Genomic DNA, 22242 nt, shown 5'->3' on the forward strand with positions numbered 1-22242 from the left:
CCTATGAGAGTCTAAACATGCCCATTTAGGCTGCTGAGCAGCCAAATCCCCAAATGGGGCATAAGGAGGCTGGAAGGAGAGAGGCCATTTCATTAGAAATGCCTGATGCAATAAAAGGACAAACTCTGGTGAAAATGGATTGTCCAAGGAGGCCTGCCCATTCATCCAGCCCCTACAAGTTATTTAGCGGGCAAGAAACTACTGTCTGAGAGGAGCCCTGTGCAAAATTCCCAAAAGTGCCACATGCTGGTGCTTCAAAAATGGCTGCCGCCAACGCTTGGTCTGTATAAATGACCGCAGAGCCCACCAAAACATCACCCTGCAGTCCTTCTGAGCTCAGCGGGGGCTCATGGTTGAAGAAAGCACTATTATAGGCGCTGGAAAGGCCCAATGCTGCATCCGGGCTCCTGCATCAGGAGCAGTGTTTCACTATGTGTGCCGGGACTGTCCTACCAAACACAGGCAGAGACTTGCTTGCATGAGGCTCACAAGATTGTTGTTGGCAGAGGTGAAGAATAACAATGTGCCAAGCAATGGCTGTCCAAAGCAGTTACGCCAGTTCCCCCAAGCACTTTTTCTTTAATGGTTCTTAAAGAGGCAGAAGTTTCTTCTAATTTTTTTTTTAAGAAGTAAAAGCCAGACTCGACATAAGGAAGAACAACAGGCAGCTATGGGGAAACAGAGGGACCTGACCCCACGAGGTGTACTCCAGCCACACAGGCAGACAACACCCTCAGGTCAACTGAGCTTATGTAACAGGCCAGGAGCAAGCACCATACAGACAGCTGCAAAGGTTATGTCCATCCACCTGCTGAGATAGAATACTGAAGGAGACTACCACATAGGATCTGTATGGCAGAGCCCTTTGTTCTATATCCACCTGCTGGTAGATGGGCATAACCCGCAAGTCTCTGGATTGATCTCTGGGATGTAATGGAATGAGAAATATTTCTCTATCTTTCTGCCACATTTCTTCCTCTCCATTTCTTAGTATTTAAGGTTCTTCTCCACCCAATTTACAAAATAATTGCTTGGAACAGACACTTCTATAAATCAATGCTGTTCTGGTGTCTTTCTCCTTTACCAGTACGTCTGATTTCCTTGCATCCAGCTTTTTATCGGTTGTAATGGGGATGTCCTTGTTGATCATAACCTCTTCATTCTCCATATTTCTCTTAGGCTCATGATTCCAGTGCTTTTCCAGTACAGTAATGTTATAGTGTTTACAAAGTTCCCAGTGGATGAGATCTGCCACTTTATAGTGCATTTTGTACAGAAACTTTCTGCCATCAGAACCTCTCCTTTATGAATATTTCTATCTACAATTGTTCAGTCATATTGAAAATGTAGAACATGATGTGTAAATTAAGTACGACTCCTACTGTAATGCATTTTGAATTTTATTTTTTAAAATAGCAGAATTTGGAAAATGTATCAGGGTGTGAAGACTTTCATAAGGCACTGTATATTCCAAGCAGTTTTAAAAGGAGGCCATTTTTATGCATAAACCTCTATTTTATGCATGCAAACAGCTTTTAAAGTAACTCCATTCATGGTTAACATTGTGGTACTTATTTTAGAAGCTCTATTCATGTTTTGGATGTCTAAAAATCGGCATTTAAACATCCATTTTGCATGGATGTGCAAATACAGATTTTAAAAAGCCAGAATATGGATGTCCAACACTGCAGTACGCCCATATGGTGAGGAGTAGTCTCGGTATGTTTTGGGATGCCCAGCTCCAATTACAGAAGGGGAAAGGACATCTATGTTCAAAAAGATAAGCATGCATATTTAGACTTGGTGCTTGGCATGTGTACATTACAGAATGATGCTCTGATTGAGCAGTTCTCCACTGAATGGAGTAAAGGACATTGCAGTAGGTATTTTTCTGTCCCTAGTGTGCTCACAATTACAAAAAAAAAAAAAAATTACAAAAAGCTGCAGTGGGACTTAAACGGGCATCCTCTTGATATTTGCTCTAGCTCTCAGCTGGCTGCTTTAACCATTAACCTTCTCCTCCACAAGGATGCCTGTGTGTTCATTTTATAATATGGATGTCCCTTGTTTTGCCCCGTTCATAAGTTTGATGTTTCAGGTTGTAAAATGGATGCTCATCGTGCTGGACATTTCCAACACATGGATGTCCATGCCACATGTATTTTAGAACAGGCTGTATCCTGTTCTAAAATGCATGCGAGATGAGCGTCCATTTGTGACATACTGACTTGGACGTCCATATTCTGAGTTGGGTTGCCCTGTCTAAAATGCCACTTCACAAGTGGTATTACAAGCATTGTGGTATTGTGTTCTTGGTGCAGTTCCTCCAGCTTGTGCTGGGCCTCCTCATAATCCTCAGACTGTGAGACCAGGTGGCTTAGCAAGTTCTGATTTGTAGCTGACAAAGCTTCATGTCTCCAGAGGACTGCTTTTACTTGTGTGTCCATATCAGTATCAAGGTAATCTGTGATTGGAACAGGGAAGAAAAGGGATGTTACTGCTCTTAACAGAGAACTCTTCACTAAAAGTCATCAGATATATTTCTTTTGTATTGAAGGTCATGGATGTTTGTAATGTGCATCTTAATAGTAAAAATTATATTCACTGACCAAATACAACAGTATTAAGAAAATGAAAATATTGATGTGATTTAATACTGATTGGAACATCAGTTCACAGAAAAGCTGTCACATAATAAGATCTATCTGAATTCAAGTTACAAGAAGAGCTATGCCCTGTAAAGCCCTTAATGACTGAACCAGAGAAAGACATTAAGGATACTCTAAGTTACTGACACATGTGTAAACCTTGAATTTGTTGATCCTGCTGGTCAGTTCAGGATGTGGATCCTATGAAAGCAGCTCTATAAACTAGTCACTAATGGTTATGCTCCTAAATTTTATATACGGTGTGTGCCTACATATGCACACACGTATGCAACAGTTAAAATGTCACCTAAGTGCTATTCTGTAAAGCGAAGTTACTTACCTGTAGTAGGTGTTCTCTGAGGACAGAAGGATAGATATCCTTACACCTGGGTGACACCATCCCAATGGAGCCTGATGCAGACGCTGCCCAGCACACTATAAAGTGGCTTTTGGCAATAGTCCCACCACGCATGCATGAGTGCCTTCCTGCCTGACGTGCGAGTGCGGGACCCTCAGTAACAAAATAGCTTAAAAAGAATTCAACTCAAAGAGGAAATGGGAGGGGTGTAAGGATACCTGTCCTGTTTGTCCTCGGAGAATACCTGCTACAGGTAAGTAACTTTGCTTTCTATGAGGACAAGCAGGAAGGATGTATCCTTACGCTTAAGAATCCCTAGCTACCAGGCTCACCAAAAACAGCAACACAAGGAAAATAGTCTAGCAATGGCAAGACTAATTTGAATCCAATTAGCCTTAACTATATACATACTGGGTGTGGAGGTGCAGCTTGGAACAGAATAAAAAGGGGCCTAGGAGGGAAGAGTTGGATTCAAGACATCAAACAAATTTTGCAGGGCTGTCTGGCCAAACCAACTGTCATGTTGGGTATTTTGCTTGAGGCAGTAATGAGATGTGAATGTGTGGATCAGAAGAATAGCCAAGTTGTGACAAGGGTGGGGGGGGGGGGGGGGGGGGGGGGGGGGGGGGGGGGGGGGGGGGGGGGGGGGAGAGAGAGAGCAGAGAGGCACGTGCACGCACTGTGTAAATGCGACAGACTGCATGAAAAATAGGTGTTGTTGCTGTCAGAAGTTAATTTGGGGGAGAAGTCATTCCCTAAGCCACTGGTGTGGACTGAAGACCATGTTGCAGCCTTGCGCATCTCCTTGCGCATCTCCTCAAATGAGCTATCAACACAGCCATAGCTCTGACATTGTGAGCTGTGACATGGCACTTAAGAGTCAGCCCAGCCTGGGTGTAAGAGAAGAGATACAATCTGCTAGCCAATTGGACAGTGTGTGTTTACCAATGGCAGTCCTCATCTTGCTGGGATCAAAAGACAGTGAATGCTGGGTGAACTGTCTATGGGCTTTAGCCCACTCCAGACAGGCTAAGCCTTGCTTGCAGTCCAAGGTGTGCAGTGCATGCAAGATGAGCATGCAGTTTGGGGAACAATGTTGGCAGAACGATTGACTGTTTAAGGTGGACTTCTGAAACCACCTTAGAAAGGAACTTAGGATGTGTGTGGAGAACTCCCTGATATGATGGAATCGTATGTAAGGTGGATAGGCTACTAGGACTTGGAGCTCACTGACTCTGGAAGCTGAAGTGACCGCCACCAAAAATAAGACCTCCCAGGTCAGGTACTTCTGATGACAGGAGTCAAGAAGCTCAAAAGGCGCTCTCATTAGCTAGATATGGATGAGGTTGAGATCCCATGACACATAGGTTTGAAAGGGGGCTTTGTGAACATCAAATCTCTTATGAACCAAACAGTTAGAGGTTGTAAAGAGATGGACTCACCCTCTACATGGTGGTAATAAGCAAAGATAAACCTTTACAAAGTTGGTCTTCAAACCAGACAGAGAGGTGTAGGAGCTACTCAAGCAGTTTTTATGTGGGACAAATAAGTGGAACCATGGCCTTGCCCTCAAACCAGATGGCAAACCTCCTTCACTTGAATGTGTAACACCTATTAGTGGAATGTTTCCTGGAAGCCAGCAAGACTGTAGAGACACCCTCAGGCAGATTCAAGGAATGAAATTCTACGTTCTCAACATCCAGGCCATGAGGGATAGGATCTGCAGAAGAGACCCCTTGTTCTGCATGATGAGAGTTGGGAAAACAGTCCAATATCCAAGGTTCTTCGGAGGACAACTCCAGAAGTAGAGAGAACCAGATCAGCCTCAGCCAGTAGGGTGCGATCAAGATCATGGTTCCTTGATCTTGCTTGAGTTTCAACAAAGGAGGAGTGGAGGAGTAGCCTAATGGTTAGTGTAGTGGACTTTGATCCTGGGGAACTAAGTTTGATTCCCACTGCAGCTCCTTGCGACTCTAGGCAAGTCACTTAACACTCCATTGCCCCTGGTACAAAATAAGTACCTGAATATATATAAACCACTTTGAATGTAGTTGCAAAAACCTCAGAAAGATGGTATATCAAGTCTCATTTCCCTTTCCCTATTAGAGGGATAAGACGATAGGCATACAGGAGACCCTCCCCCAATGCAGGAGGAAGGCATCTCATGCTAGTCTGTCATATGATCTGAGTGTGGAGCACTACTGAGGGACTTTGCTGTTGAGAAGAGTGGCAAAAAGGTCTACAGAGGGGGTGCCCCACACTCGGAAGATCTTGTGGGTTACGCTTATATTGAGAGATCACCCGTTTGGTTGCATGATCCTGCTCAGCCTGTCCCACCAGACAGTTGTCTTTCCCTGCAAGGTATGAGGACCCATTGACACATCCCGACCACTTCCTGACATAAGTAGGATCCTGTACCCCCTTGCTTGTTGACATAATATATTGCAACCTGAATGTATATTTGAATTAGGATAATTGGCTCATCAGTCAATTTCTGAAAGCCTTAAGAGTGTTCCATATTGCCCGCAATTCCAGGAGACTGATATGAAAAGTCACTTCCTGGGAGGACCAAGTCCCCCGAGTGTGAAACCCATCTACATGAGCTCCCAATTCCAGGCTGGATGCATCTATGGTCAGTATCTTCTGGGGATATGGAATTTGGAATGGTAGTCCCAGGGTCAAATTGGATCAAATTAGCCACCAGCAGAGAGAGTGCTTGAGTTGTGAAGTGAACATCCGTTAGGCTTCCTGTGGCCTGATGCCACTGAGAAGCTAGGGTCCATTGGGCTCTCCTGAAATGGAGATGTGCCAAGGGTGTAACATGTATGGTGTCGGTCACATGGCCTAGCAATCTCAACATCTGCCGAGCTGTAACCTGCTGGCTGCTTTGAACCTGGTCAGCGATCTCCATGAGAACGCTTGCTCGATGTTGAGGGAGAAATGCTCATGCATGCACTGTATCTAGCAGGACTCCAATTTATTCCAATTGCTGAATAGGTTGGAGATGGGACTTTGGGTAGCTGATTACAAACCCTAGCAGCTCCAACACCTGGATAGTTTTATGCATTGATGCTTGAGCACCCTCCCGTGATGTGCTCTTGACCAGCCAATTGTCTAGAAACACATCCAGTCTGTGTAGCAATGCTGTGACTACTGCAAGACATTTTGTAAAGACTCTGGGCACGGATGTGAGGCCAAATGGCAGAACGCAGTACTGGTGGTGGTGTTTCCCTACTAGGAACCTGAGGTACTTACAGTGACTGGGAAGTATATGGATGCTAGTAAATGCATCCTTCACATCCAAAGAGTGTGGAGGGGGATAATTGAACGGGGACGACCATCTCTAAGGGCGCCCATCTCTGAGGATGTCCCCGCGAAGGGGTGGAGCATCCCGTATTATCGAAACAAGATGGGCGTCCATCTTTCGTTTTGATAATACAGTCGGGGATGCCCAAATCTCAACATTTAGGTCGACCTAAGAGATCGTCGACCTAAATGTTGAGATGGTCGAACTCGGTTTTTGGCGATAATGGAAACCGAGGACGCCCATCTCAGAAACGACCAAATCCAAGGCATTTGGTCATGGGAGGAGCCAGCATTCGTAGTGCACTAGCCCCCCTGACATGCCAGGACACCAACCGGGCACCCTAGGGGGCACTGAAGTGGACTTCACAAATTGCTCCCAGGTGCACAGCTCCCTTACCTTGGGTGCTGAGCCCCCCAAAACCCACTCCCCACAACTGTACAACACTACCATAGCCCTTAGGGATGAAGGGGGGCACCTACATGTGGGTACAGTGGGTTTATGGTGGGTTTTGGAGGGCTCACATTTACCACCACAAGTATAACAGGTAGGGGGGGGGCCTGGGTCCGCCTGCCTGAAGTGCACTGCACCCACTAAAAACTGCTCCAGAGACCTGCATACTGCTGTGATGGAGCTGGGTATGACATTTGAGGCTGGAAAAAAATGTTTACAATTTTTTTTTTGGGTGGGAGGGGGTTGGTGACCACTGGGGGGAGTAAGGGGAGGTCATCCCCCATTCCCTCTGGTGGTCATCTGGTCATTTCGGGCAACTTTTCAAGACTTGGTCGTGAAAAAAAGGGACCAAAGTAAAGTCGGCCAAATGCTCGTCAGGGATGCCCTTCTTTTTTCTATTATCGGCCGAGGACACCAATCACTTAAGCACGCCCCCATCCCACCTTCGGTACGCTGCCGACACGCCCCCAGGAACTTTGGTCGTTCCCGCGATGGAAAGCAGTTGAGGATGCCCAAAATCTGCTTTTGATTATGCCGATTTGGACGGCCCTGAGAAAAGGACGCCCATCTCCCGATTTGTGTCAAAAGATGGACACCCTTCTCTTTCGAAAATGCCCCTGATAGCCATGGGGAGATAAATCATGGGGAGAAGGATGCCCAAGGAAACCATCCTGAACTTCTCTTTGACCAGATATTTGTTCAGGACCCTTAGGTCTATGATGGGGCAAAATCTCCCTGTCTTCTCGGTCATGAGAAAGTATCTAGGATGCGGCAAAATCTCCTTGTCTTCTTGGTCATGAGAAAGTATCTGGAATAGAATCCCTGCCCTTCCTGCTCTGATGGGAAGAGCTTGACCGCAATGGCCTGGAGAATTCCTCTGCAAGCACCTGCTTGTGCCGTGCACTGAGAAATGATGCCCGTGGAGGACAATTTGGAGGTCTTAGTTGCCAATTGAAGTGCACCTGTGCGGACTATTTGGAGAACCACCTGTTGGAAGTTACAAAGCGATATCTTATGGTTTATGTTTTTGCCTGATAAAGATATTGAGCTTGGAGTGTTAAATACTGTGAAGATACGCAAATATGTTATCATGCTTTGACTATGTATTTCATGAAAAATCTTAAAATAAACAATAAAAAAAAAAAACAAGGGGATATCTTTCTTGGAAAAAAATTCAGTCTCTTCCTTACCGGCATGTCATCCAGGACAGAAACCTTGATGGTGGCTATACTCTCCTGGAGCCAGTCAAAGCTCTCCTCCACTTTTGACTGGGGTACAGGTTGTGACTTTCGTGGACACTGCTGGTGGGCCCGAGGGTGTTGGGTCTGGGGCTGATACTGAGTAGAAGAAGTAAACCCAAGCCTTTGAGGGTAGTAGGAACTCCTTTGGGAACCTCCGAGTAGTGGAGGATGCATAAGGAGGCCGCCAGGAGAGAGACTGGATAGTGTCAGTATGTTTTTTGATGAGGCCAGTGACTTCTTCCATCTTGTCCCTGAAAACGTTATCTCCCCAGCAAGGTACATCCACTAGCCTCTCCTGAATCACAGGTACAAGGTCAGAGACACGCAGCCATGAGAGAGTCTGTGCATCCCCACACCAAAAGTGTTTCCGACACTCCTTCTGCTTTTTGTTAGCTGGCGAAGCTCAGCAGCCTGCTCCTGTGGGAAAGTGTCTGTAAAATCTAGCACACTACGAACCAAGCTCATGTTGAGCTGAGTCCTGGATAGCCTTCTAGATTCGATACATGGAATCCACCTTCTTTGGAATGACTTGAACAGAGAGAGGAATTTCCCAATTCTTTATCTGTGAAATCCCTGAAAACTTTGTGCCTGATAAACCTTCCTCCCCAAAGAATCCGGATATGGCAAGGATTACCCAAGTTAAGCGTAAAAGGTTTTTGGTACTCAAGCCACATCTGCTTGCACTGGGAGCTTTCTTTTTTTTTTTCAATTCCCATGCAAGTGTTTGACCACATTTCAAGGTGTGAATTATGTTTTCTTTGATTCAAGTTATTTGGAAAGTTATCTGTTAAGTAAATTATCATCAGCTTTGTGACCATAGGTAAGGGATTAGTTTAATAAGGGACAAGTAGTGCAGCATTTGATTTATATACTCATTTAGTATTATTTTCCTGATATGTTTAGTTTTCTTTGGAAGGCACCATGTGCTCCCAATGATGTGGACTAGTATTTTCTTATATTTGCTTTCATGGAAAATTTGTTCTATGATAATACTATGTGATTTCACTGTTCTGTATTACTTTGTGAAAATCAATAAACTAAGTAAAAAAATAACTAACTAGATAAATTTTAAAAATTTTCTGAAGTTCAGGCCTCCCTGCTTGGGGGCGCTGAAGCATGAGAGTTGGAACTCCTAGCCCTTTTGAGAGCAGATTTGACCACAGGGGAGTGGGGTGGCAACCGGACCTTCTCAAATCCGGGAGCCTTCTGGATTCGATACATGGAATCCACCTTCTTTGGTATGACTTGCACAGAGAGAGGGGTCTCCCAATTCTTCATCTGTCCATCCCAGAAAACTTTGTGCAGCAGAACTGTCACAGCACCTCTGGGCAGAGCATCAAACTCCAGGCCTTGGAAACTCAGCCCTAGGTTTGTACTTAAATTCCAACTTAAAAGGGAATGGCATCCGCCATTTCCTTGACAAAACAGGCAAAGGAGAGGGGCTCAGGTAGAGAGGGGTCTGAAGGTATGCTGTACAACACCTCCTCTGAGAGGTAGCCTACCTCTTCTTCAGACTCCTTTGACTGGTCCGTGTCAGACACAGCAAAATAGTCCTGTGGGACTCCTGTGCCTGTCTCAGCTGACTGGAAGGACGTCCAGGCTTCGGGGCTAGGTGCTGAGGCGCATGCATACTTCTCAACCTCGAGGGAGCTTCTTCTTCCAATGTCGAACGTTGCTGTGCATGGGGAGGCACAATACCAATGCCTCTTGAGGCAAGGGATTTGGGGACCGCTCCACAGGTGAAGAATGGGCCTTGGGGTCGGAGTGGCTAAGGGCTGCATCTTGCGCAAGCGCCCTGGATGCCTGAGCACTTTGTAGCTATAGCAAACTTGATAACTCCTCTCTCAGCATGGCCCAGAACCAGTCATTGAGGACAGGCATTAGTAAGCTTGGGGCCCGAGTTGGTGTGGAGACAGCCTGCTGAGTTGTCGGTGCCGTATCGGAAGCTGGGTCCTAGCTGCAAGGGGGCTGAGGTGACAACACCAGAATAATAGAGGGGGAGCAGTCCTCTTGGCGCTGATTCTTCTTGGGTGCTGGTGATGCCGATGTCTTAGAGCTCCCTGCACCGTGCATCAAAGAGGACAGATGCCTGTGCTTCTTGCCTTTGCCCAAGGCCTGACATCGGGGTCTTGTGGTGCCAACAAGGACGACGTCGAATCCACACATATCCTTGGTGTCTGGTCCGAAGCAGATTGGTCCCGGGGCTTGCTACTACCTCCTGACTTCAAGGTCCTCAGTGTCTGTGCACTCCCTGTCAGCCAACAGGGGTTGGTGCTTCTGATGCCGTTGGACCGAACCGCAATGTTCCAAAAAGTTCCCTCTAGTGGGCCTGACGCGCTGTGTTCTTTTCTGCATTTTTAAACACAGATGGGTCATTGTCAGGTTCCAAGCACCCCACACATCAATTGTGTGGATCAGTGCTGGATATCACCCAGTTGCACTGGGTGCATCCTTTGAAGCCACTGGAGGTCTTCTGGGGTATAGTAAAAAGAACTATGGCTAAATCAAAAGGCTCAATGGTGAAGCCAAAAACAGGCTTACATCAAATTGAGCTCGATGCTCTGGCCTAAGAGGGCCTTGGGAGCCACGAAAAAGAAAGCTTAAAAGAGTCGAAAATGCTAAGAAAAGTACGAGGGTCTAACTGTGAGGAAAGAAAATAACACCAGGTGAACAAAATACCCACATGGGAAGGCACAAATATGCGAGAAAATGGCACTGAGATCAGCAAGACGCAACCGCCTTGCTTTGTGAAAAAAACAAGACTGAGGGGTCCTGCACTTGAACATGCATGGTGGGATTTCTGCTGGGCAGCATCCGCACCGGGCTCCATCAGGATGATGTCGCCCACGTGTAAGGATACATCTTGTCCTCGGAGAAATATGCACTTACACTGTACATCTTTGACAGGTGGGCGTACACCTGGGCGGAGCCCGGGAGGACTCACACATAAGCATAACTTATAGAATACTGTCAGTTACACATGCATCCAGGTGCGAGAGCTTACACCAGCTCTGGATGGATGGTGCAAGTGCTTGCTCCTAACCACATAGGCATATCTATACCCAATTATGCTAGGAAACTATGTGCCTACTTCCCTTTATGGAATGGACTCCTACCATGCGCCTTGCAGTAAATGAAGATGTCGGTCTGGGTGAGGCTCATACATACAGAAGCACAAAAGGAAGAAAAACTGCTGAGCCCGATTCCAGCCACTAGCTGATGCAAGTCTCGGAGAAGAAACAAGGCAGAAAAGCCAAATCAGCTAATATAAATGGCCTGTGCAGATTTCTCCTTATACATCTCTCCTCTATTTATGAAAGTGTTCCAGCCTCGCTGAATGGTATTATCAGTAGACAAAATGCTTAGATGCTTCGGAGTTTTACTTGTCCTCTTTCTATGCAGAGAATTAAAGCAGATTTTTTTTTTCTTTTCAGATTTTGACTTTCCATTACAGATTTAAGAGCCAGTTTTAAGAAAGCTTCCCTATTTGCTGCTGGCCTACTGTGCAACATCATAAAGAAAACTGGATTAAATACAAATAATGAGGCTGTAAAAGAAAGGAAGGAAAAGAAATCCCTATCTGACCAGCGTCTAACAGAGAATTCCTAGGCACAGAAGAAGTAGCATAATTGTTGTCATTATTAACCTTTAAAAGAGAAAGAGATAGAGAGAGACTAATGGGCTCACCTCCTGCCTGCTGGAGACTGAGAAAATACTGAGGCTAAGGTCACATGACCAGGGCTCTTATTGGCTCTCTAGAGTCACAGTTTTTGTTTTCTCAGTCTCCACCTGCTGGAAGGCGAGCACAACCCATCAGTCCAATCCTGGTCCGGTCCGGAGGGACTCTAAGGAAATAATGGTTGCTACCACCATTAACACCAGAGTAATAATAAGATGACGCAGGAGGAGGGGCAATTCTATTAAGTGGCCACCTCCATTTAGGTGCCCCAATGCCACGCGGATGAGAAGCTAGTCTATCAAGGCATCTGAGTTCCCAGATTCCATTATAGAATACTAGCATAACACAGTATTGGTACACCTTACATTTATACGCTCACAGTTACACCAGCAAAAGACCAGGCATAACCAGGCATGTAAATACGGCAGGGGCTTAGTTAACTTACAGTATATTGCAAGTTGTGCATGAAAGTTAGAGTTCTGCCCCTTGAATTTATGCACTATGCGGAAAATTCTATAGACAGCACCTAAAGTTAGGCGCTAATTCCATGCCCAAATTTTGGCATGAAAACTTGTTCCAACAAATGCAAGGTGCCAAAACAGGGTTGAAACGACAGTGCATCTGTGCACAACTGCAAAAGGGGGTGTTTGCACAGGAGGGGGATGGGCATGGGTCAGGAGGGGCATGGGAGGGTCAGGCACATTCTGGAAAACTGACAGCAGGATTATACAAAACCACGGTTGCATGCCTAAGTTGTGCACCAGGATTATCAGTTGGGTATACGTCCTGTTGGCCAAAGTTGGGTGTGGAATTCGGCAACCAAAGGTTGATGTACTAATTGTTGTTGACTATTATTATTTGCTAAGTTTTAGTATTTTTATTAATTGTATGTATGTTTTTTTTTATTACCTGCTTTGGGTAAAGGTGGTATACAAATAAAATTAAATAAATTAAATAATAAAGAGTGCTCATCCTGGAATGCCCTTTATAGAATAGTGCTAAGTGTCATTTACTGAATCCGGCCCTACGTCACTTCTGTGTGCCCTTACAAAACACAGCTTAGGCGCCCTGCTAGCACTTTTAGGGGCGGCCACTTATGCACATAAGTGCCAGTATTCTTTATATTTATACGTGAAAGTGTGTATAAATGCAGGTGTCCAGTTTTATAAGGTAAAATTATGTATCATACCTGATAATTTTCTTTCCATTAATCATAGCTGATCAATCCATAGACTGGTGGGTTGTGTCCATCTACCAGCAGGTGGAGATAGAGAGCAAACTTTTGCCTCCCTATATGTGGTCATGTGCTGCCGGAAACTCCTCAGTATGTCGATATCAAAGCTCCATCCGCAGGACTCAGCACTTAGAGAATTACACCCACAAAGGGACACTCTGCCCAGCTCACCACCGCCGAAACGGGGGAGGGGAATTAACCCAGCTCATCCCCACACAAGTGGGGGAGGGGAATCCGTCCAGCTCATCCCCGCGGAGCGGGGGAGGGACACCACCCCGCCGATGCGGGGGGATCTGGCTTATCCTGCAACCGCAACCGCGGGAGGAGCTGACTGACCCTAACACCGCCGAAGCGGGAGGGGTACAAAGCTGCCCTACAGCCGCACGAAGCGGGAGGGAGTGCCGGCAGAATTTATGTCTCAATCCAGCCCCGTAAAACGGAGGGGAGAGGAATGCAGCAGCTCACTGTAACACAAACTCGTCTCAACTCTTGAAGAATCCAAGTGAAAAAACTTGAACACGAAGTCCTCCTGAAGTAACTGAAGACTAAACTTGAACCTAAAATTCAACCAGAATATAAACAGTACAGATATCTGGGAGGGGCTATGGATTGATCAGCTATGATTAATGGAAAGAAAATTATCAGGTATGATACATAATTTTACCTTCCATATCATCATGCTGATCAATCCATAGACTGGTGGGATGTACCGAAGCAGTACTCACCCAGGGCGGGACATAGAAATCCCTGACCGCAACACTGAAGCTCCAAACCGGGCCTCCGCCCGAGCAGCCACAGCCAAGCGGTAATGCCTGGAAAAGGTATGGGCCGAAGCCCAAGTTGCCGCCTTGCAAATCTCTTCCAAGGAGACGGACCCGGCCTCTGCCATCGAGGCCGCCTGAGCTCTAGTGGAGTGAGCCTTCAGCTGGATAGGCGGCACCTTCCCCGCGGCCACATAAGCCGCTGCAATGGCTTCCTTGACCCATCTTGCCACTGTAGGCTTAGCAGCCTGCAGACCCTTACGAGGACCTGCAAACAGGACAAACAGATGATCCGATTTCCGGAAATCATTGGTCACTTCCAAGTATCTGATGATGACACGTCTCACTTCCAGACATTTGAGAGCAGAGTATTCCTCCGGGTAGTCCTCCCTCCAAAAGGAAGGGAGACAGAGCTGCTGATTCACATGGAAGCGAGAAACAATCTTGGGCAGGAAGGAAGGCACTGTGCGAATAGTCACTCCTGCCTCAGTGAACTGCAGAAAAGGCTCTCGACATGAGAGTGCCTGGAGCTCGGAAACTCTTCTGGCTGAAGTGATAGCCACCAAAAAGACTGCTTTCAACATCAGGTCTTTCAGAGATGCCCTCGACAAGGGTTCAAAAGGCGGCTTCTGCAATGCTCTTAGCACCAGGTTGAGATTCCACGCAGGCACCACTGAGTGCAGAGGAGGGCGCAGGTGATTAACTCCCTTGAGAAAGCGCACCACATCTGGCTGCGAAGCCAGGGAAGCACCCTTCAGGCGGCCCCTGAAGCAATCCAGAGCCGCTACCTGGACTTTAAGGGAACTGAGCGACAGGCCTTTCTCCAGACCTTCTTGCAGGAACGCCAACACTGAAGAAATTGGAGCAGTGAAGGGAGAAAGTGAGCCTGCTTCACACCACGCTGCAAAGATACGCCAAACCCTGGCGTAAGCAGTAGAAGTAGAGCGCTTCCTCGCTCTCAGCATAGTGGCGATGACCTTGTCTGAGAAGCCCTTCTTTCTCAGACGCTGCCGCTCAATAGCCAGGCCGTAAGACCAAAGGGGGAGGGATCCTCCATCACCACGGGACCCTGATGTAACAGGCCCTGCTCCACTGGCAGCCGCAGAGGATCGTCGACTGAGAGCCTGATCAAGTCCGCATACCAGGGACGTCTGGGCCAATCCGGACCCACCAGGATTATCCGGCCTGGATGCTTTGCCACCCGGTCTAGCACCCTGCCCAACATGGGCCAGGGCGGGAACACATAGAGAAGCTCTTGTGTCGGCCACTGTTGGAGAAGAGCATCTACTCCCAGGGATCGAGGGTCCCGTCCTCTGCTGAAAAAGCGCGGCACTTGGCAATTGGCCGATGACGCCATCAGATCTAGGCTCGGCTGGCCCCAGCGCTTCGTGATGTCCAAGAACGCCTGAGCAGATAGCTGCCACTCTCCGGGCTCCAAGGTATGGCGACTGAGAAAGTCCGCCTTGACATTCATGACTCCGGCAATGTGGGCCGCTGACAGCTGTTCCAGGTTCGCTTCCGCCCACTGGCATAGATTCATAGCCTCCTTGGCTAGAGGGGCGCTCTTGGTACCTCCCTGGCGGTTGACATAGGCCACAGCCGTGGCATTGTCCGACAGGACCCGTACTGGCTTCAACGCCAGTACCGGGATGAACTCCAAAAGCGCCAACCGAATGGCTCTGAGTTCCAGGAGGTTGATAGACCACTTTGCCTCTGCAGGAGACCAGAGCCCCTGCGCTGTCCTTCCCAAGCAGTGGGCTCCCCAGCCCGACAAAGAGGCGTCCGTCGTGACAACAATCCACTCCGGGGTCACCAGAGGCATACCTGCAGACAACTTGTCTGTCTGCGTCCACCAGCTCAGCGCCTTGCGCGCTGCTGGGTCCAAGGGAAGGCGCACACAATAATCCTCCGACATCGGAGTCCAGCGCTGCAGCAGAGAGTGTTGTAGTGGTCTCATATGAGCCCTGGCCCAGGGCACTACTTCCATCGTGGCCGTCATAGAGCCCAACAGCTGCACATAGTCCCAAGCCCGAAGAGGAGAGGCTACTAGGAACTGGTCCACCTGAGCCTGAAGCTTGACAATCCGATTGTCTGGCAGGAACACTCTGCCCACTTGGGTGTCGAATCGAACTCCCAGATACTCCAGGGACTGAGTTGGGCGCAGCTGGCTTTTCTCCCAGTTGATGATCCACCCCAGGGAGCTCAAAAGAGCAACCACCCGGTTCACAGCTTTGCCGCACTCTGCATAAGAGGGGGCTCGGATCAACCAGTCGTCCAGATAAGGATGGACTTGTACTCCTTCCTTCCTCAGGAAGGCCGCGATGACCACCATTACTTTGGAGAAGGTCTGCGGAGCAGTAGCCAACCCGAACAGGAGGGCTCTGAACTGGAAGTGTCGGCCCAGGACTGCAAAACGCAGAAAGCGTTGATGAGGAGGCCAGATGGGAATATGCAAGTACGCTTCCTTGATGTCCAAGGATGCCAGGTACTCCCCTGCCTTCACTGCCGCTATAACAGAGCGGAGAGTCTCCATGCGAAAGTGCCGAACTTTCAAGGCCCGATTGACCCCTTTGAGGTCGAGGATAGGCCGGACAGAACCTCCTTTCTTTGGTACCACAAAGTAAATGGAGTAACGCCCCTTGCCAAGCTGACTTTCTGGCACCGGAACGACCGCACCCAGGCGGATCAGATTGTCCAAGGTCTGCTGCACTGCCACAGCTTTGACCGGAGACTTGCAGGGAGAGAGTACAAACCCGTCTCTTAAGGGTCGGCAGAACTCTAGCTTGTAGCCGTCTCTGATGACTTCCAGCACCCAAGCGTCTGAAGTTATTGTGGTCCACTCGCCCAGAAACGAGGACAGCCGTCCTCCAATCTGCACTGGGGCGTGGACCAAGGCCCCGTCATTGGGTACAAGACCCTGGGGGAGGACCGGAGGGAGCACCTCCGGGACGGCGGTCTCTGCGAAAGGAATGCTGCTTGGGGGAGAAGTTCCTCTTGAAGGAAGAGGGGGCAGAGGAGCCCGACCTGCCCGGGCGGTACCGACGGACTACCTGAAACCGTCCTCTGGAGGTACCGGGGCGAGTACTAGCCCGAGCCCTGACCTCTGGTAACTTCTTGCCCTTAGACGTGCCGAGATCGGTCACGATTTTGTCCAGCTCGACCCCAAAGAGCAGCTTGCCTTTAAAAGGCAATCTAGCCAGGCGGGATTTAGAGGCGTGGTCAGCAGACCAATGCTTCAGCCAAAGCCACCGCCGCGCAGAGATTGTCTGAGCCATGCCTTTAGCTGAGGCCCTCAAGACATCATACAGCAAGTCTGCCAAATAGGCTAAGCCCGATTCCAGGGCCGGCCAATCAGCCCTCAAGGAAGGATCCGAGGGGGAAGCCCGCTGCACCATAGTCAGGCACGCCCTGGCCACATAGGAGCCGCAAACTGAGGCCTGCAAACTTAAAGCAGCCGCCTCAAAGGACGACCTTAAGGCCGCCTCCAATCTTCTGTCTTGGGCGTCCTTTAGGGCCGTGCCACCTTCCACCGGCAACGCCGTTTTCTTAGTCACCGCAGTGATTAAAGAATCCACGGTAGGCCACAGATAGGCCTCACGTTCACTTTCAGGCAAAGGATAGAGGCGGGACATAGCCCTAGCCACTTTAAGGCTCGCTTCCGGGACATCCCATTGAGCCTAAATTAAGGTGTGCATGGCATCATGCACGTGGAAGGTTCTAGGCGGGCGCTTCGTCCCCAGCATAATGGCAGAGCCAACAGGGGCTGAGGGAGAGACGTCCTCCGGAGAGGAAATCTTCAAAATGCCCATGGCCTGCACCAACAGGTTGGGCAAATCCTCTGAGCTAAAAAGCCGCGCTGCAGAGGGGTCATCCGCTCCATCCGAGCGGGGATCCGTCTCCTCCAAGGAATCTGCAAAGGACCGTTGGGAGAACTCAGATACGCTGCCCTCATCTACATCGGAGGAGACAAAGAGGCATATTTTCAAAGCACTTTGGGAGGCTAAGTTCCATAGGTTTCTATGGAACTTTGGGAGGCTAAGTGCTTTGAAAATAAGCCTCAATGTCCTCCAAGGCCTGGGAATCAACCCAAGGGCGTTTACCTCCGGGGGCCTCAACCTCTTTACCAGACGAGGGAGCAGGGGCAGCGTTTTGCATAAGGAAGGCCTGATGCAGCAGCAAAACAAACTCGGGGGAGAAACCCCTCAGACTGTGCACTTCCGCAGCCTGGGCTACAGCCCTAGACGCACCCTCAACCGGCGCTCGCAAGAGCGGGGGAGAGACATGCTGCGCATCCAAGATGGCGTCCGGTGCGACACTCCGCGAAGGAGCCGCGCGGGAAGAACGGCGCTTAACTTTAGCCGCTTTTGTGCCGTCACCCAAATTAAGGGCGTTCATAGCATTAATGTCTCCTACCTCAAGGGCGGCCCAAGAAGAAGCCGTCCGAGCCGCGTGGCCGGCCAAGATGGCGGAGGCGAGCAGCGGGGGATGGGCGTTTATGGCGGGAAAAACCGACACACCGGAGGAAGGACCGGGACACTCATCGGTCACGAAACTGTCACCCAACAAGGGCGAATCAGACTTTAAGACCCCGCATCCCCTCTAGAAGCGCCCAAGCGATCCGGGGAGCGACTCTTTGCGCCCTCGCCCTCCGACGCCATATGCCACGTGGAGATCAATCGGGGAACCCCCTGCCCGCTATAAAAAGGTAAAAATTACCTGCTTTCCGCTCCGAGCTGTAATGACCTGGTGTCCCAGTGAGTAGCTGCAATAAACGTTTAAATAAACGTCAAAATAAACGCCTTTAAGGACGTTCAAAATTTTTTTTTTTTTTTTTTTTTAACGGAACCAGCGGGAGGGGGGAGAAAAGGAGGGACCTGGCGCCACCAGGTTTGCACTTGCTCAAGAAGAGCCCTCAACCCCAGGCACTCAACAAAACCTAAAAATTAGGCTTGGAGGCCTAGCCAGAGCTGCTGCTGTGTGTGACCACCACCTGCTGAGATAGAGAACATACTGGGGAGTTTCCGGCAGCACATGACCACATATAGGGAGGCAAAAGTTTGCTCTCTATCTCCACCTGCTGGTAGATGGACACAACCCACCAGTCTATGGATTGATCAGCATGATGATATGGAACTGCTCTTTAGCATTCTTAGCTATTAACCACTGTTGGAAGCAGCAGCATATATGATGGATCTGCTGCTGTGAAACAATTAGTTGTGTCATCAGCACTGAACTATCATTTTTTCTATTGCAGGGTCAATAATGTGAAACAAACTTCCTGGTACTTTGAGGCTTTGTGCTAATGTTCTGTAGTGTAGGAAGCTTTTGAAGGCTCATTTATTTATTTTATTTGTGACATGTACATCCCACATTATCCCAAACAAGTTTGAGTTCAATGTGGCTTAAGAATGCATAAGAAAGTAATTTGTTGTAAGAATCCAATTTTACAATACAATATCATAAACATACTGGGATAGCTATGGATGTTTAACATTTAGAAAATCTATTATGAATGAGAAATTGAACATGAAGCAAAGAGAAAGTTAATGGTAAATAGAGTAATAACCAATTATGCTATTTTAAGTTATGCACAGGCTGATTTATTTGTTTTATGTATGTTCTGTTCAATCATGATTTGTATGTTTTATTGTAATCTGCTTTGGTTTCAAGTTTATGTTTATTAACATTTGCTATACCGCCTTTGCTAACTCGCAGATCAAGGTGGTTTACAATCTAAAAAAAATTCAGATGATAAACATTCAGAAGAAGAAAAGGAACTACAATAATCAACAAGAAAAGATAATCAAACACTCAAGGCCATACAGGCAGCAACAATCTATTGACTAACATGAAGGGGCCAGAGAGAAAGTAGAGGAGGGAACAAAGGAGATTGAAAATGGGGAGTACAAATCCAGTGAAGTTAGATTGCAGATTATAAATGTGAAAAATAAATTAATACATTACAGGATATATTGCTACAGTCTAATGCTTTTTCTTGGAATAAAAAGCACTGGACAACAAATATTTTCTCCCATTGTTCAGCTGTTTGTGCTATGCTTGCTTTCGTGGTTGGTGAACTGGTACTGTCTCAGCTTTACTACTGCACATATTTTGCAAAACGTGGCAGCAAAACTGATTTTCAGTTAATGAAAATCAGACCATGTTTTAACTTTATTGAAAAACCTCCATTGACTCCCACTGGAAACTTGTTGCAGGTTCAAACTATGCACTTTAGTACATAAAGTATTTTATGGGTTTGCTCCTGATTATCTTATAGATATTCTTATGCTTGAGAAGTCAGGCTGATTTCTTAGGCTGCAAGGTCAAAGCTTATTGTGATTTTCTATGCCCAAAAGAATTAGATATAAATCCATCCATGCTATGGGGTTTTGTTTATATTTAAGCACAATACTGGAATTTGTTGCCTTTAGAGTCAAGATTAACTCGTAATCATTTACGTTTCTGTAAACGATTAAAAACCCATTTGTTTGGATTATATTTATAGTTATATGCATGAGGTATCAATTTTGTAGTTTTGCCTGCTTGTTTAAATTTGATGTTACTTTCTAGGGTGCCTAGTCTCTTTTAATATTGCAATCCACACGGATCCAGTAATGGTATGTAGCGGAATGTAAATCTTTATTGTATTGTATTATATTCCTGGACGGGACTCTGATGTGGATCAGTAACACTGCAGGAGAGTTACTTGAGTTCTCTAAACTGAGGGTGGTTAATTAGCACAAAGTTTTAGAAAAAAACTATAAATCACGAGTATTTATTTGCTCAAGAATTAAATATAAACATCAAAAAAGGTATCAGGCACTATATGACTGTGTGTTGGGAATGTCACCTATGTTATTTACATTTTGTTTAGTGCTGCTCTGTTAAAAAAATACAGGTTACCTATATCATATACACACTGAATCTATACAGCGCAAGATTTGTCTTTGTTAGAGTGACAAAAGCTAAAGGTAGATCAAAGATTAAAGCCTCAGAATCCATGTACAGAAATTTCTGCTTACATCCCAAGGAAAACAAGGCTGAAAACTGTCCATATCCTCGAGCAATGAAATATGTTTATGTTTACCGAAGGTACAAAGGAATAACAAGTAGAAGAGTTAAGGGGGTTACATGACCATAGCGATGAGCATGGGTAAGACCACGAATCACAGTACACTGAACTGTTTGAAGTTTCCTAAGAGCAACAGATAGAAGGCCAGCGTACACGATATTACAATAATCTAATTTAGAAACAACTAGTGCATAAAGCTGAGACGCACAACTGTAGTCATCAAGACAGGCCTGACTGGACCGCATTAAATGGACAGAGTAAAAACTGGATTTAATAACTGCTGAAATTTGTGAGCCGAAGGTGAGAGCAGTATCAATGTGAATCCCTAAATATTTAATGGTGTCAACCAATTGGATAGGGGCCCAATGCAGGGAGGGAGCAACAGCTGGAAAAGACTGATGACCAGTAACTCAGATGGCCACCATTTTCTGAGGGTTTAAAACTAGACGATGAGTGGAAATTCAATCATTGACCTTGTTCAGGCATAGTTGAAGCAAAGATAAGTCAAGGCTGACTGAGTTTTGGGACAAAATCAATTAGATCCCATCTGCATAGATGTAACGGCTGTGGGAAGCAAAGACTGAGCAACAACAAGATAAGTTATGCATTATATTTAACGCATGGAAAGTAATTAAAAGTAGAGACTGTGCTTATTGGAGGTTTTTATGCCAATGAAGACAGCAAGAAGCTCCAGATAACTAAGAGCCAGAGAGCTACATGTTAAGGAGTCTGTTGAGGCTTTTCCGCCAATACGTGGGAGACCAAGCGAATGTGTATGTAGAGATTTAGATTAGGAAGAGGCTAGGATTAAGGCAGTACCCACGTCTAAATGCAGGCAGTTGGGTGCATAAATGCCAGTATTCTATAACCCACACCCTTAAGTGCCTGACATGCCCCTGCCCCACCCATACCCTCTCCCAGGTCCATGCTTCCCTTGGAGCTGCATGATCTAGAACCTGAGTGTGCAACTTATAAAATAACGATGAAGGGCAGTTGTGTAACTGCCAATAAATGCCAATTAACACCAATTATAGTCAATAATTGGTTAATGCTAATTAGCAGCTAATTCAATCATTACAATATGCTGCAACTGACCTTATTCTGTAAGTTGCATGTGCAAATGTGCAAGCTAGTTGGAAATTAGGGGGATAGTCAATCCTATCTGAACCCCCTCCCTGCCCTGTGCTCCTTGATAATTTCCACCATCAGAGACCCAAAAGACACTCAGCTCCTTGATAATCGAGGATCCAGAACCACGATGCATTACATATACATAACCTTATGTCCAAAAGGAATCTGTCAGCAGAGATGGTACAGCATTAGAACTCAGCTGAAAATCTATCAAGATACGTACTTTTAGGACACTGAGCAACAACTTTCGATAAGTAGTCTTCATAGATTTTGTAATTTGCAGTCATTTTTCGCAGCTTCTGTTGTCTGTAGATAGACGCAATAAAAAGCTGTATGAAGGTCAGTTCATGCTTACTTGATT

At 46.9% G+C, this 22242-nt stretch overlaps 1 protein-coding gene across 1 annotated transcript in view; it reads right to left on the reverse strand.

Moving 5' to 3' along the window:
* Window positions 1-22242, reverse strand: part of CCDC197 (coiled-coil domain containing 197) — a 110140-nt gene that overhangs the window by 35816 nt on the left and 52082 nt on the right. The window contains exons 5-6 of the mRNA XM_030215008.1: window positions 22105-22187; window positions 2292-2464 (exon numbers count right to left, since the gene is read on the reverse strand). Of these exons, the coding sequence (XP_030070868.1) occupies window positions 2292-2464; window positions 22105-22187 (256 nt within the window). The remainder of the gene's footprint in view (window positions 1-2291; window positions 2465-22104; window positions 22188-22242) is intronic.

Source organism: Microcaecilia unicolor, chromosome 9 (assembly GCF_901765095.1).
Source record: "Microcaecilia unicolor chromosome 9, aMicUni1.1, whole genome shotgun sequence".
Taxonomy (NCBI): domain Eukaryota; kingdom Metazoa; phylum Chordata; class Amphibia; order Gymnophiona; family Siphonopidae; genus Microcaecilia; species Microcaecilia unicolor.